At 37.3% G+C, this 18,150-nt stretch overlaps 1 protein-coding gene across 1 annotated transcript; it reads left to right on the top strand.

Moving 5' to 3' along the window:
* The first annotated feature begins 12,496 nt into the window (after window positions 1-12,496).
* LOC126419375 (probable nucleoporin Nup54) lies at window positions 12,497-17,479 on the top strand. Its single transcript, XM_050086566.1, has one exon. The coding sequence runs from the start codon at window positions 13,137-13,139 to the stop codon at window positions 14,778-14,780; it is 1,644 nt and encodes a 547-aa protein (XP_049942523.1). The 5' UTR covers window positions 12,497-13,136; the 3' UTR covers window positions 14,781-17,479.
* The last annotated feature ends 671 nt before the right edge of the window (window positions 17,480-18,150 follow it).

Genomic DNA, 18,150 nt, shown 5'->3' with positions numbered 1-18,150 from the left:
ATGCAATTCGCGAAATTAAACGTCTTACACAATTGAAAGCAGATGTTGATATAAATCCATATAATTTTATAACAAACAATCCTACCCATGTGACTAATATGACACATAGAAAAACGTATAGTAGCTACACAAAAAACAACAATGAAATTATGTACTGCTTTTAATGAGAAAATACTGGGCAATACATTTGCCTACATAATTATGTATGGAAAGAAAAATGTCCCTTATGATGCACAACACAGAAAACTAACTGAAAATGTTTGATACTGATCCATTTAGGTTTTCTAACATAATTTCGTTATACTTTACATTTTGTATTACATACTTTTATCTGATGATCAGTATTTAACAATTCTGCTATCTTTGCAATAAAATGCTTGTATATTAAAGCTTTATCTTTGTAACGTTTGTTAAATATCTCAAACAGCTATTCAATACGATCCATTTCATCAGGCTTAAACATAAATATGTGTACTACTTCACTAGTAGTTTTATACAAATCCAGTACATGATTATGGAAATATTTAGATCTATATATTTTCTTGCTATGTGTATATGGTTTATTAGGATCAACATTGTAACATTTATTGCCATCACTAGACCATTGCATACAATTTTGACAAAAATCCAATTGATTACAATCAGGTAGATCAGGCAGATCAATCACCTTGTCTCCATTCGCAACATCATGGGTATATAATTCGTTTTACACGTAAAATATTCTTTTTTAATCTTAATTTGAGTGTTCACACTGACATTTGCACGTTGTTTACACTTGGTCTCTTCAAGTAAACGAAGCAATACAAAGAAAATAATGTATTTGCATCCCAAAAAAACTGTTGAAAATGACTTAATTTGAATAAACTTAATTTTTCCGAATACCAACTATATATATACAGGCTACTGTAGTCTGTCAAACTCTATACAAATACGTTGACTGAAGGATGTGGCCATTATTGCAAGGAGTCTTATATACGTTATGTTTGGAGAGAGGCAAAACATTTTCTATCTTCACTTCTGAACGACTCACTGCCATCTGCTGGGTAGATTTTAAGACCTGTCCTAAAGCAGGAATGGCATATTTCAGTCTGAATTGAAGGAGCACTCTGTTAATTCAGAGACAGGGCTCTGTGATGCGCTGACGTTCAGGAGGCCAGAAGTCTGAAGATCAGTGAGGGAGTTGATTCACTGAGTGCAAGGCGCTCGATAGAAGATGTTTTGCACTTTTTTGTCTTGATTGTACAAGCGAATTTTTCATGAAGTAATAACTGGCCTCATAGTTGTTTTCATGAAAATGTTGCATTATTTCAATGTCGGTAGTATGTGGGTACACTGAGCGCACTGAGGTATAAAAAGTGAACACACAGAAAGTTAATTTAAATATATACACGAAATCAAATTCAGTGGATGATAATAATCAGCTATCCAATACAAAGTGCTAACACACTCAGTGCTTTCAGGTCTCCTGACTGGAAGTGTTGAAAATACGAATGCAACATCTCAAGCAATACAGTATATTTGCATCTAGATTACAATAATGATTTAGAATAATGTTTTTATTAATACTCACATGCATGGCAATACTATCAGCGCACTATATAAGGTAGTATGGAGAACATCTTTGACAATCTTCAATGGTCCACCTGAAGATGACTGGCAGGTGTCCAGTTGAAATATTGTGGAGTACAGTTTACGACAACCAGCTGCAATCCCGAAATCTCTTCAAACATTTAATTCCCTGGGAAAATTTTAAATTCCACAACTTTATGACTTGTCACAACTCGCTACAGATGTCATCATAAGTAACTCAGAAACACAAATTAAATTCTACGACAAGCACATCAATTTAACAAAAATACGACTGAACAAGAGTGACACAGACCTATTGGAGAAAGGACTTCAGCATAACTTAAAGTACTATTTATGGAAGAAATACATTAAAGAAATAATTTCTAAGCTTGTATTTGTATCATATTAAACAAATATGAAGAAACTAAAGCAGCTTACAAACTAGCAAAGTCCTACATAATATACTAAACGCAAATGCTTCTCTACACCAGTATAAACTTTAAACAAGAAATTTCTAGATGCAGAAGCTCTAGTGATAAAATCTGATGAGGGTAATTCTACAGAGCTATTATATGACAAAGATTACAGTGACAAAATATTATAGTATTTCGAACACAATGACAAAAACATTAGTAAAGCTCTACTCAATAAGTTCCAGACCGACCGAAACAGAAAAATTGATACCTCTCTATTCGTATTTAACCCATTAGAAAAACTTAGATTGAAGGTGATGACGCTAAGGATTCCTACTGAATGAGCTCAGATTAAAATATGTCAACCTGACAAATCAATTATGCACACATAAAAAAAGTTTTGCATCACATTGGTTCTGAGAGTTCCGGAACCTGTACAGAAAATTGGAATAGAGATCAACATAAATATCATTTCTGGCCTTTTTATTGCTCATGAAAAGCACACATTGTATGTTGTATCACCATACAGCGAGACCTTCAGAGGTGGTGGTCCAGATTGCCGTACACACAAGTACCTATAACACCCAATAGCACGACCACTTGCATTGATGCATGCCTGTATTCGTCATGGCATACTATCCATAAGTTCATCAAGGCACTGACGGTCCAGATTGTCCCACTCCTCAAAGGCGATTCGGCGTAGATTCCTCAGAGAGGTTGGTAGGTCACGTTGTCCATAAACGGCCCTTTTCAATCCATCCCAGGCATATTCGATAGGGTTAATGTCTGGAGAACATGCTGGCCACTCTAGTCGAGCGATGTCGTTATCCTGAAGGAAGTCATTCACAAGATGTGCACGATGGGGGCACGAATTGTTGTCCATGAAGACGAATGCTGGTGATATGGTTGCACTATTGGTCAGAGGACGGCATTCACATATTGTACAGCCGTTATGGCGCCTTCCATGACCACCAGCGACGTACGTTGGCCCCACATAATGCCACCACGAAACAGCAGGGAACCTCCACCTTGCTGCACTCGCTGGGCAGTGTGTCTAAGGCGTTCAACCTGACTGGGTTGCCTTCAAACACGTCTCCGACGAATGTCTGGTTGAAGGCATATGCGACACTCATCGTTGAAGAGAATGTGATGCCAATCTTAAGTGGTTCATTTTTCACCAAAATATTCCCTGATTGAAGAATAAATTAGATGATCTCCTGGTTAGTTTAAATGAGATTGAATCTGATAATGTAATAGATATACTATGCCTATCTGAGCATCACATTGTGTCTGATATGGAAAAGGTAAATATCAGTGGTTATAAACTAGCTGCACAAAAAAGTTTTGTCTAGAGCATCATATAGAAGCATGTGCCTGTCAACTTAAACTGAAGGAGAGCTCTTTTATAATTGTAACAGTATATAGGTCCCCTTCAGGAAACTTTCATTTATTCCTGGAATAATTGGATGCCTTGTTGTGCTATCTGTCAGATAGGGGAATGCAAATTATTATTTGTGGGGACTTCAATGTTGATTTACTGAAAGAGTGTAATAGGAAGAATGACCTGGAAGTCTTGCTCGCTTCTTTCAATTTGACATCTGTCATTAATTTTCCTACTCGGGTAGTAAAGGACAGCAGCACATTGATAGATAACACTTTTATAGACCAAGATAGGTTTACAAAACATAAATTCTTGTCCTGTTGAGAATGGGCTTTCTGAGCATGATGCTCAGCTAGTTACAGTATATGACATACCTCCATTCAGTAATTCAAAACTACCCTCCAGAGTTGTGCGTTCAATTAATGACTCAACAATTAGAAATTTCAGAGAAAATCTTCAGCAATTAGACTGGGATGAGGTGTACAAGGAACCCGATGATAATTAAAAATATAACTTATTTCATGATACGCTTGTAGGAGAATTTGAAAACTGTTTCCCCAATAAAGTAGTTAAATCTAATTATAAGAAACCATGCAAAAAACCTTGTCTTACTAAAGGAATAAAAATATCTTGTAACCACAAAAGGGAACTGTATCTAACAACAAGAAACAGTAATGACCCAGAAACAGCCAAATATTATAAAAACTATTGTGCTACATTAAGAAAGTTTATTAAAAAGTCCAGAAGCATGTGCATCATGTCTGAGATTAATACCTCTGATAACAATATCAAAACAATTTGGAATATTATTACAAGGGAGACAGGGCAACCAAGAGTACAGGATGATGGCATTACCATCAAAGCGAATGGAAACCTGATAAACAACAAGCCGGAAGTCGAAAACATTTTGAATAATCATTTTTTAAATGTTGTAGAGAAAATAGGATCTAAATGTGCATTAGAAGAAGCAAGGCAGTTAAGGGAAGAGGCCTTACCCACACCATTTGATACAACTGAAATTCCACCCACTGCTCCTTGTGAAATTAGGAAGATAATAAACTCTCTCAAGAATAAAAGCTCACATGGAATTGATGGCATTTCCAGCAGGATAATAAAATCTCGTTCCCAAGAAATGAGTGGCATTCTTAGCCACATATGTAATAGCTCTCTGAAGCAGGGTATTTTCACAGATAGACTGACTTATGCCATTGTTAAACCACTGCATAAAAAAGGGGATACATCTGATGTCAGCAACTACTGCCCAATCTCTCTTCTGACTGCCTTATCCAAATTCTTAAAAAAGTAATGTGTTGTAGAGTAGCTTCACACCTTTGCAAAAATAAAGTTTTAACAAAATGTCAGTTTGGTTTCGAGAAGGGTTTTTCAACGGAAAATGCTATATATACTTTCACTAATGAGATATTAAATGCTCTCAGTAACCTGAAGTCACCCATTGGGATTTTTTGTGATCTATCAAAGGCTTTTGATTGTGTAAATCATGGAATAATTCTAGACAAGCTCAAGTATTGTGGTATGAATGGGACAGTGCTCAAAAGGTTTAAATCATACCTAACTGGAAGACTGCGGAAAGTTGAAATAAACAGATCACATAATATGCAAAAAACTGGTGATTTCTCAAACTGGGGAACAATCAAGAATGGGGTGCCGCAAGGATTGGTCTTGGGACCTCTGCTGTTCTTAATATATATTTATGACTTGCCATTCTATATTTATGAAGATGCAAAGCTGGTACTTTTTGCCGATGATACAAGTATAGCTATCACACCCAACAGACAAGAATTAACTGGTGAAATTGTAAATGATGTTTTTCAGAAAATCATTAAGTGGTTCTCTGCAAATGAGCTCTCATTAAACTTTGACTAAACACAGTATATACAGTTCCACACAGTAAATGGAATGACACCATTAATATATATAGACTTCGATCAGAAATCGGTAGCTAAGGTAGAATATTCAAAATCTCTAGGTGTATTCATTGATGAGGGGTTGAACTGGATAAAACACACTGAGGATCTGCTGAAACGTTTGAGTTCAGCTACTTATGCTATTAGGGTCACTGCAAATTTTGGATATATACATCTGAATAAATTAGCTTACCACGCCTATTTTCATTCTCTGCTTTCGTATGGCATCATATTCTGGGGTAACTCATCATTGAGTAAAAGAGTGTTCATTGCACAAAAGCATGTAATTAGAATAATTGCTGGAGCTCATCCAAGATCATCCTGCAGACACTTATTTAAAGAACTAGAGATCTTCACTGTAGCCTCACAATATATATATTCACTTATGAAATTTATTATTAACAATCCGAACGGATTCGAAAGTGATAGCAGTGCACATGGCTACAACACTAGGAGAAAGGATGATCTCCACTACTCAAGGATAAATCTAACTTTGGCTCAGAAGGGGGTATATTATGCTGCCACAAAAGTCTTTGGTCACTTACCTAATAGCACCAAAAGTCTGACAGATAGCCATATAGCATTAAAAAGGAAATCAAAAGAATTTCTTAATGGCAACTCCTTCTACTCATTAGGTGAATTTTTGATATAGTAAGTGGCTAATTTCCCAACCCCCACAAAAAAATTAAAAATATTGAGTGTCATGTAATATTTTGTGTAATGTAATATCTTGTATAGACACATTTTATTAACTTGACACGTTCCACACCATTACGAAGTGTCATATTAATATCTATGGAACAAGTACTAATCTAATCTAGTATGTTGTTGGGCCCATCTGTACCGCACTGCATGGTGTCGTGGTTGCAAAGATGGACCTCGCCATGGACGTCAGGAGTGAAGTTGCGCATCATGCAGCCTACTGCGCACAGTTCGTGTGGTGACACGACGTCCTGTGGCTGCACATAAAACATTATTCAATAGTATGGCGTTGCTGTCAGGGTTCCCCCGAGCCATAATCTGTAGGTAGCGGTCATCCAATGCAGTAGTAGCCCTTGGGCGGCCTGAGCAAGGCGTGTTATCGACAGTTCCTGTCTCTTTGTATCTCCTCCATGTCTGAACAACATCGCTTTGGTTCACTACGAGATGCCTGGACACCTCTGTTGTTGAGAGCCCTTTCTGGTACAAAGTTACAATGTGGACGCGATCGAACTGCGGTATTGACCGTCTAGGCAAGGCTGAACTACTGACAACACGAGCCATGTACCTCCTCCCTGGTGGATTGACTAGAACTGATCGGCTGTCGGATCCCCTCCGTCTAATAGGCGCTGCTCATGCATGGTTGTTCACATCTTTGGGCGGGTTTGGTGAAATATCTGAACAATCAAAGGGATTCTGACTGTGATACAATATCCAGGGTCAACGTCTATCTTCAGGAGTTCTGGGAACTGGGGTGATGCAAAACATTTTTTTATGTGTGTAATTATTAATAATAATAAACATGCTACCAATAGTGAATTGAATTATGTACTCGATAAAAAACTTAAAAGTGTGTACAAATTTGACTAAACTTTCAGCATCTGGTTTGCTAACAATTTAATAATTGTGACTATCCCAGAAGACGCATTTTTCGCCTCTTAGGATGTTACTAATGTGTTTACTAATATACCAATTGATGAAACGTTAGAAGTAACTAAATGTAATTTACTACAGCATAAATCTAAGGCAGTAAGTGAGATTGTAGAGTTGTTAGACGTTTTGTAATTGAGTCTGATTTCATATATTTTACCTTTACTGGAATAATTTACCACATGGGAGATGGTCTAGCGATGTGTAATAGTTTATCCAGCATCATATCAGAAACTTATCTTAATGGCTAGGAAATTACATTTTTCGATGAATTCCCGATATAAAGCAAAAAATACCGTATTATCACTGTTATGTAGACGATGGTATTGCTCTGCTTAAAGGAAAGAGCAAGATTTAAATGAAGTAAGAAACAAACTCAATCAAATGCATCCAAAAGCTAAGTTTACAGTTGACATGAAACTGATGGTAGCATCAATTTTCTCTGTTTATCAATTAGTAGATTAAATGGGAAACATATTTGTGAAGTTTACAGGAAGTCTACATAATCAGTTATAATTATTAGTAATAATTCAGATAATCTAATATAGTACACAAAATCATTTCTATTCAGCTTCACACAGAATGTTAAAGTTACCACTTACAAATGAAGACAGAGTTACAGATAATCAAAAAGATAGCATTAAGGAACCGTTACCAAGAACGTGATACAATGAAACTATACCACATTATACAGAAAAATATTAAACGAAAGAAAAGCAATAGCATAAAAGGCTGTGGAAAAGGAAAGGTGTATTACACCCACGTACAAAGGTCCTATACTAGACCATATTGTGAGATGATTCCTACGACTGTAAATTAAAGTAGCATTTCGATCTAGTAACTCCCTTAGATGTTAACTAATACACAAAAAGAATGTGCATATGGTCAAATTCAGTAATTCAGGGGTATATAAAATGAACTGCCAAAATTGCCAGACCACATGCATTGGACAAACCAGAAGAATGTTTAAAATACATTATAAGGATCATGGAAATTTAAATTCAAATTGTGTGGCACTGTTTCAAGATTTTAGGACAACTAACCACATACATTAGGAGATATTCAAGATAGTATGAAAATTATCCACATTGGACATAAAGGTATTCTGTTAAATATTTCTGAAGAATTTCTATTTTTTGTAGAGAAGGAGAAAAACCCACAAAATGTAGTAACCAAACAAAAAGTATTTAATTTATGTAGGTTTTTCCAGTTATCTGATGAAGTTTTGTAGACAAGTAAACAAAATATAACACCTCCTATGTTATCCTGACAGAAATATTTTTAAAAACGGTAGTACTGAATGGATTTTTGCAAAGACACTTTGAAATACGTATTTCTTATTATGTAATTTTGTTGTAATTTTTGCAGATGTACTAGTATTTTTGGAAAGATAAGCAGATATGTACAGATATAAGATGTCTATACATAAAATAGAGGTGATTAAAAGTTAATTTCGTTTTCTGTAGATATAAATTATCTTTGGATACAGTATACCATGAGCAATATAAGTACTGTAGTATCATGGAGGTAAAAATTCTACCTCCATGTGTTGTACAGTCAATATCATCTTTGGTGGTGTTAATATTATGATTTACGTCTGTACTTTAAACATACTTTAAATGTAAGTTTGTGTACTATAGTACATCCAGTCTAGTCTTTAGAGCAGGCAGCCCACTTGTACACAATCTTTAATGCCATGAGTCAACTTTGAACATAAGTCACCATACTGCAAATATAATATGTACTTTACATAACATCAGTGCAAGTTCTCGTATTATTACAGTTTGTATCTTTTACGCAGTATATTCTGATGATGCTCTTTTTCATTTGAAGAGCAAAAGCGGTAAACAGAAAATACAAAGTGCGGCTTTTGGCTGTTTTCAAAATCTTACAGTACATTGAGATTCCGCATTGAAAGCCATGATGTCACAGTGTAGGGAAGCAGCCTACTCACGCCTTATAAAATTCACATCAGTCTTTCCATTGTGTGCCAGCCAGTCCGCTGTAACTAGCTCTGACGTCATAAATGTTGCACAATACTTTAAAAATCAAGTAAATAACCTGAAACGTTTCTAACATGTCAGGAGTAATACTAAATCAATATGTGTTGGATATCAGTTCAATAACTTTAACCATTTTCGAAATTTGGATGTTTTTCTGTAAAAATCATTGGCGCAACTGAAAAGAGCTAGAAACTTAAAAATTTATATTTAGATTCCTTTTGCATAGTAATTTAGTATAAACAGTATTCTGGATCTCACAAATTAAAATTTTAGTTGAAATTCATGATTTTCTGGTTTTTGTCTTAGAAATTAAGGAAGCAAGATAGATTAAGTAGGCGATTAAATAAAGCTAGGATGTTTAAATTTATGTAGAAGGAAGATCCGCTATAATCATAATGATGTGAGGAGTTTCAGCTGAATAACTATAAAACTACAGCGATAGTGTATCTACAAAGGGCAAGTTCAGAGCTCGTCTACTGCGTGTAGTGTAATTAAATTAATTCTCTCGCCCAAAGTATTTGACTTAGCCATGTCAGACTTTTAGTATGATTACTTACCTGTGTGCTGATTGCACATTTAAATTGAGAGCTTCATCGGCCATCAGCAAAGGAAGCAATGATGTATTCAATAACTTAAAGTGGTGCATTACTAGCCCAGCGGCTAGTCGGGAGAGCGGATTTGATCAGTCCTTGCCTTAGCCGTCCGCACCGCGGCTTTATATATAAGAAGGCTGCGCGAGAGAAAAAGGCCCCAGTTCTCTCCAGACGCTGATTAGCGAACCACCTGTGCTGGGAGTCGCGTCGCGTCGGTACCGTTGATATAAACAGCCTCGGATGCAGTAATAAGTTACTCGGGATACGCATAACCATGAAATCGTTTTCGAGTGAAGTGTTAATTCTGGGATGACTTTAATGATCAATCTTCAGTTTGCGTATGTTCTATTTTCACGTGCCACCGCGGGACAGACATTCTACCATTATTTAGCGTGGCGTTTGATGAATATTATCATCAAATTATGGCGAGCATTCACTTAAACATTTAATTTGAACAGTTATAGTTGCATCAGCACATTAGACTTTGAACTGCTGTGGTAGTTGGTTTGTGTGGATTCCTTTAGGTCTGTGACTTTCAGAATATCGTGAAAATTTTAGAGAGAATGGTTTTTGATTATGAATCCCAGACAATCTCCTAATTCCGCAGAGCTATAAGCTGTAGCTATAAATGTATTTCTCAGATGAAGTGGGCACTAGGAATTCTAATTACAGGCTTCACGTTTTGCTAATCACTTTCTGGTTGCCAATATTGTAGTTAGAGAGCCAGTGTTGAGAACAGCAAACAACAGCATCAAATAAATAGTAGGAACATTTCAAAACAATTAATTCCACCTGTCGCCCCACAACAGGTTCTTCAAAACAAGTGCTATGTGATGTCCCACAGAATCACCTTCATCCATTGGTATCACGCAGCATGAGACGAGTCGCTTTCGATAAACTGCATGGAATTTCACATCCTGCTATGACTTGTGTAATGATGAAGCTTGTCGCGGACCGATTCACCTGACCAAATGTCGATGAAGACTGTAAATCTTGGATGCAAGCATGCACTGCCTATCAGCGTTCCAGTATAGGACCCATACACAACCACGACTTGGCTGCTACTCTATTCCTAAGTGCCGTTTTCTGTATTTCCATTTAGATCTCGTTGGGTCCATTCCAGATTCAAATGCGTATTGATATATTCCATCTGCAATTGACAGAAGGACACACTGGGTCGAGGCTGCACCAGCTCCAGGCATCAGTGCTGAAAACAATTGCAAAAGCCTTTATGAGTGACTGAATTTCTCATTTTGGTTGCCCTGTTACAATAACAACAGACCAGGGTAAGCAATTCGAGAGAGCACTTTTGATGTGAATAGTGAAGGTTTGCTAAGAGGGATTACTAAAGCTGTTTATGAAATTACTTATTAATTAAAATAACTGGCTTTCTTTACAACAGTTGACTTTTCATATGCAACAAAAGTAATACAAAGAATACTATTACTGCAAAGAAGACAAAGATAAACAGCTGGGCTCACATTAATAAACCCTATGCATTAGCGGTCAGAATGTGAGCATAAACAAGAACAAGAACTGCAAACACACACAAATTCAATTATGCAAAACGTTTCCAACAGCTTATTACTGAACTCTGTCATACCTGTGGTCTCTAGTGCTTTTGAACAACAACTTATCATTCACAAAGTAATGGTTTTGTATACTGCTGGCATCACACACTAAGATCACCCTGTGGTGGTAATGGATTGTAGCCACCCTACGGGTTCTTCTAGGTGTGTATACGGCTTATAAAGCAGACCTCAGTGCCTCTCTCTTAGAACTCCTTTGTGGAGAAACCTTCACTCTTCTGGGAGATTTCACTGAAATGTCACAAATGCCAACAAACAAAGAACTGCCACAGCTTGTCTGCAAAATCAAGTAACATATTGCCCCTTAAAGCTTCTACCAATGTAAGCGCCTGGACCCCAGAAAGTTTTCGTCCATAAAGCTCTTCATGGCTCTTATCATATAATGCTGCATGACGATACTGTACGGCCAGCACCACATCCGCCCCACTCAGGACCTCATAAAGTAATTAGACAGTGTGACAATACCTTTGACAGATTTCTGCATGGGAAATTGACCTTTGTTATGGTCATCATAGTTATACCTGTATGATATTACTGATAGTATCGGTACTCACACAGGCGAAATCCCGAATGTTAACCTAGACGACAATGTAATTATGTCGCGAGTGGAGCTACACCAGTTCTGACCTGATAAGATCTCAGTCAAACTAATCGGTGACCTTCTTGTTGTGGAAGAACTACAAGGTGAGCAATGCATCTATGATGGCACACCACCAGAGACATTCTCTCGACAGTACTGCCTCTCGTCATAGTTCGAATATGACTTCGTCACTTCCAAAGTTTCTGCACTTTGGTTTCTGACATTAATGGCTGCTAAAAGGCTTCCCCTGCCCAACCACTGTCATCACAGCAAAGCATGTGCACTGCATCCGCTTCACTGCATCCCCCTCTCCCCTCCTCACCTAAGTCTCACTACTTGCAAACTCCAATCTTCATTCTCGTTTTAGACGACCTCATCAGCTATCACCTAATCTCATGCAATACCGCCTATTTTGGCTGCATCTTATTACTACAGCAAGAAACGGTCTACTCATGCCTTCATGTATAGAGCCAGCACGACATGGGCGGTCGTGCATACCTGTGTGATACCCATTTTCGTACCCAACATTTTTGGGTCCATTTCTTCTTCGTCATCGTCACTATAACCTCTTCATCTAAAAGCTGCGCAACTAAAGTAGCTCCCGTACGAATATGTTCACTTTTCTGCACCTTGAAAGTCACGTCAGTAGTGTTTCCAACTTCGACGTGGGGTTAAGTTAATATGCATGTAATGGTAGCGGTGGGGAGATGCACGCGTAAGTAATTCATCCATGTAGCGACATGGCGTGATATGTTCTGTATGTGTAATCTTTGATAACATAGTAATGTAACATATCTTTCATACATAGGGTTTGGAATGTTGATATTTAAATTCTGTGTATTGCGGTAATAAATATTGAGTGTGATTATTTCTGTTAATGGTGGGGCATGCTACAGATGAAGTGCGGAAAACTAATTGACAACGGTCCAGTTTCTTATGAGCTGTAAATATATTTGTTTTCGCGCCCTGTAAAGAAGATCACTGTACTGATTTTTTTCTAATTTATCAGGAACAGATATTAAAATTGTGTGGAAAAAGTTCGCAAACTTAAAGCAGTAATAATTAGATATTCTGGTGGAAAAACACACATTGACGACGGACAGTTGAGATTGTCAGTGGGTGCTGCAAAACTGTGACAATAAAGTGTATCGTTAGCGTAGAATATAATATCCGTGACCTATTAGGAACGCTGCACTGGTTTCGTACTGTGACAGTTTTTTGCATTATTTAGCATCCTGATGTGAACTAGAGTTCATTCTCAATAACCGTTAATTGAATTGCGTTTTCCACCACCATTTAGGTTTTGACCATGTCTTTAATATACTTGTCTAATTTCACGGTTACGTAATGTTAACAGGTTGGCTGTAAGGCAAATGTGCGTTGGAAGAGTGGCCAGGAAGTTAAGAATTTGAAGGTGTAGTGATACTTTTATAGCCCTATTTTAAGTTAACATAATGGCATTCAGTTTCGGTAATACTGCAAAATTCCCAACGCAAACGTCTGCACCATCTTTTGGTTTTGGCTCCTCGTTAACGACAGCCGCTAAACCGGCAGCCACAGGTTTCTCCTTTGGTACTCCTAGTTTTGGCCTGGGTACTACAGCAGCCACAACAACAACAGGTTTTGGTTTTGGTGGCCTTGGATCAACACAGAATACTGGATTCAGCTTTGGTGCCACAACCACGACAGCAGCTGGAACTGGTGGATTTGGTACTGGCAGTTTACAGTTTGGTGCTGGATCAGCCGTATCTGGGACAGGAACTGCTCCGACATTTGGTGGATTTGGAACTACCGGCCAACAACAAACTGGATTTGGATCTTTTGGCGCGTTTGGTGCAAAACCGGCGACATCAATAGGAGCATTTGGAAGCACTGGTTTATTTTCTCAACCACAACAGCAGCAGTCATTTTTGCAGCAGCAACAAGCGCCTTTGAAAGGGGAAGAGGCCATTGCAAGGGCTGTGTACTTTGTGCAGATATTTGGTGATGAACGTGATCAAGTACTGGCAAAATTTAACATGCTTCAGGCTTTGTGGGGTTGTGGAAAAGGTTACTATTTACCTGGCCAACCACCTGTAGAATTTACTCCTGCTAACCCTTTGTGTCGATTTAAGGGTATAGCTTACAGTCGCAGAGTAGATCCTGAAGAAGCTCGTGAAGGGCTTGTATTGCTCACGTTTACAAAGGCAGAGGCAGATGTGCGAGCTGGCCAGTCGCAGCTTGTCCAGATCTTGCAAACTGCATTGGGAGATAGAGCTACGATTCACATCGACAGTATTCGCTCTGTAGGACCTCAGAGAACAACAGTGAGCCTTTATGCTGAAGAAGCACAACAGCAGTTAGGAACAGCAAAACGTCGCTGTGGAGCAGCAGAACTGGCAGCGGGCATACGTCAACATTTGACCCAGCTGGGTGCAGAGTCAGTGCTGCCCCTTACTCTCCTGTTGTCTCCTGAAGTGGAACGATACCTTTCAGAGCCTCCTCCAGGTATTGATGCCCGTCTCTGGAAACAAGCACAGGCTGAAAATCCAGATTCAGCTAATCTCATACCTGTCCCTGTCATTGGGTTTGAAGCACTTGCAGCACGTGCTAAAGCCCAAGAACGTGAGGCAGCTGCACACTTAGCAGCATTAGATCGATCAGCTGCTGAAGTTTCTACTTTGCGTGCAGCATTGGCACGTACAGCTGCTAAGGTTTCTGAGCAACGTCGCCGAGCACTTTCTTTGGAGCATAGAGCACTAGTTGTAGTCGGCAGACAGCAGATCAGACGTAAAGCAGGGCAAGCGCTTGACCCTCGTGAAGAGGCTCTGTTGAGTCGATTGCAGGCACTTCAAGCCCATCTTTCTGCTCCATCTGTTGTTAAAGCTAGACTGAATGAAAGTCTGTCTCAGGTACGCTTGAGGCGAGGAGTTGATGGCACAGCAGGACCAGGAAGTGGTTTACGAAGTTCAGCAATGTTTGGTGATGACTTACGAAAATTTCTGGAAATGGAACAAGATGGCATTGATCGCCTTGTAGAAGTTGTGCGATCTGACTTGAATTCTATGCGTACAATTCAGGAAGGACTTTGCAAACTTTTGCCACAGCAGTACAAATGAGATTTCACTTAATTTTGACAAGAAATGGAAATACGTGTGAGATGTGATCATTGTGTTTATGGTGAGCTTCTACAATGGAGATGTTCCTACAGCATTTGGCTGTTTTGTGAATGATATATTTTCTGTAACTATTTTTTTACTCATTTGTTAAAATTTTATTATTGTCCTATTGGTGTATTTTGAATATAAGACAACTCTCTTGTGCTACATTTATAATTCATTAAATTACTACTGCTTCCAGGTCACAGTATTGCATTTAAAATATTGTGGGTGAATTTTATATGCATGATATGGAATCCATCCTCCATGCCCACGCCCCCTTTTTCTCACACCTCCCTCTCCTGCTTGGCGTACACAGTCATTCAGACATGAAGATGTGACATGTACACATTGCTTTAAAGTAATGCAGAATGGAATGAATCCAAGGGAATTTTTAATGTGTAATAGGAAGAGAAGATGGAATATATTTAGCCAACACCTAGAATTTAGAGCATTGTAAAATGAAAGAAAAAGACCTTAGATTCAGGGTACATATAGGAATACAGAAAAAAATAGTACAGTTGCTTAGGAGCTAAGAAGAGATGATTAAGAGAAAAAGGATTGGTCAAACTGGAAAGTGAAGGGATGCAACATTTCATAAAGCAGGAGTACAAAACTCCATGTTAATGTGGCAAAGTTCCTGCCACAGTCTGATAAGTTGCTAACAGTGTATTCAGTAAATTGGATTACCTTATTATTGAGTATTCACTTGGTGTGTGTTCATTAGTGTGGAGTATGTTTTCCTTTTTAAGCCTTAACCATTGCCACAGGTCAAGAGGCAGCGACTACACTTGATTCGAAGATTTATTGTTTGATGGAATGTACACACAAATTACTATGTTGTTGTGGAGTGAGTTGGACAAAGTTGCAGTGTATTTATTTAAACGTTCGGTTTTCTAGCTTTTTTTCAAGCTGCCACCTGGTTCTTGATGCATGTTTATCATAAAAATTACTTGTTTATTAAGGGGGGAAAGCCCCGCATGATGAAACCAGAACTTATAATCGATGATTTTATTATTGTCCATTGCTTTGGGCCCTCATTTGCAAGTATTGACCTATTCCATAACATCACTATTTTTATATTTATGTTGCTTATTCATCAGTTTCTTACATGATAGTTTCAATTTCCTCTCAGTGTGTGATTATTATGTGGAAATTTCGTAAATATGATTTGAAAAGAACACAGTCAAATGTGGAACTGTTCAGAAGATTCTGAAAAAGTTGTATAAAATAAAGTAGTACACCTATTGATACACTGAACGATAGAAATTTACCATCTGCATAAGGGGGACGTTCAGTTCAAATGTTGCAACTGATTTGTTTGCCCTTTGTTTCACTATTGCAGTTGACAAGTAGGCCTGCTTATTGGCCAAAATTGTGAAGAGCTTGTCATTTTCAATATTCACACCACCTCACATTGTCTTAATTGATTTGTAATCTTCAGAATATAAATCTTGTTGTACTGTGTTGTTACTATGTTGTTGTGGAGTGAGTTGGACAAAGTTGCAGTGTATTTATTTAAACGTTCGGTTTTCTAGCTTTTTTTCAAGCTGCCACCTGGTTCTTGATGCATGTTTATCATAAAAATTACTTGTTTATTAAGGGGGGAAAGCCCCGCATGATGAAACCAGAACTTATAATCGATGATTTTATTATTGTCCATTGCTTTGGGCCCTCATTTGCAAGTATTGACCTATTCCATAACATCACTATTTTTATATTTATGTTGCTTATTCATCAGTTTCTTACATGATAGTTTCAATTTCCTCTCAGTGTGTGATTATTATGTGGAAATTTCGTAAATATGATTTGAAAAGAACACAGTCAAATGTGGAACTGTTCAGAAGATTCTGAAAAAGTTGTATAAAATAAAGTAGTACACCTATTGATACACTGAACGATAGAAATTTACCATCTGCATAAGGGGGACGTTCAGTTCAAATGTTGCAACTGATTTGTTTGCCCTTTGTTTCACTATTGCAGTTGACAAGTAGGCCTGCTTATTGGCCAAAATTGTGAAGAGCTTGTCATTTTCAATATTCACACCACCTCACATTGTCTTAATTGATTTGTAATCTTCAGAATATAAATCTTGTTGTACTGTGTTTGTATCCTGTCCCAGAATGATCTAACACTTGCCATTAGAGTGCTGATTTGAAATATTTATGTCCACTTCTCAAAGACTTTTGTTTATTCATTGAGAAGACTGATTATTTTTTTTTTTTATTTTCAATTTTTTTTATGCAGATGTACAGATAAAACAGTGAATGTAAAAGAATTTTTTATATAGTTTTAATCTGCTTTGATTGTCCTTTACATTACTCCGTGCTGCTTTAAAAAAAATTGAAATCCATTTTGTAGACAGACTTTTAATTACTCATATGTGAACTTGTCATCTTTCAGTTTGTTTCTGCCTGCCATAAAATATTGAAAGATAGTCTACTGAATAGTATGATTTCCAAAATGTGACTGAACTTTCATGCAATACCTTTGTGTGTTTGTGTTTACATTGGAATAATAAATTAATACAATATATAGCACTAGCATAGGTTGATAAAAATAATTTAAAAAAATTATTGCATTTTTTTATATTCTGTGCACCCATTCCTATACATTCATAATTGTGTGAAACTTCTGACAATAAATCTTGTTGTACTGTGTTCGATCTAACAAGTTATGCATACTTTTTTCCTTAATAATTTGTTGTTATTTACTAGTAAAAGTTTATTAAAAACTAAAATCAGTTGATTCTAAACCAGAATATTATTTTGACTATACTGAACTAACTTCGATGCAATAGGAACACATTGTTTTTCATAGACTTCGAAAAATAACAATTTAGAGAATATTTGAAATTGTTGTTGTTAATTGCTTACCATAGAAAAGTAATGTAAGCATATAATACTCACAGATTAGGTCTTAGACCTGTTTTAACTAACCATCTGTTACCTACAGAGCAGTACGAAGACTGATCTGCGATCGTGAGACATATAATCAGTGTTGCCATGTAGGAAAGTAATTTTTTCTTAAAGCAAGCGGAATGTCAAGTGTGGATAGAACAAATTGCATTATTTTGAGTGTGTGAGTAAGAATCAATCACTAATTGTCTCTCTCTATTGTTTTGCTCTTAATTATAAGTGAGCAAATAAGTGGCTCTGGTAGAGTTGTGCAACTAGTTAAAGTGAACCAGTAATAGGTTGGAGATTGATGTACATGTTTGCAGTTGATAACAAAGTAAGTATGGGAACATATGTCAGAGAAAATATGTTTTATCTGTTTGCAAAAAAGTATGGGAACATATGTCAGAGAAAATATGTTTTATCTGTTTGCA

This window comes from Schistocerca serialis, chromosome 1 (assembly GCF_023864345.2).
Source record: "Schistocerca serialis cubense isolate TAMUIC-IGC-003099 chromosome 1, iqSchSeri2.2, whole genome shotgun sequence".
Lineage (NCBI taxonomy): Eukaryota > Metazoa > Arthropoda > Insecta > Orthoptera > Acrididae > Schistocerca > Schistocerca serialis.
The sequence above is the reverse complement of the archived record's forward strand: the minus strand, read 5'-3'. Positions and strand labels throughout refer to the sequence as shown.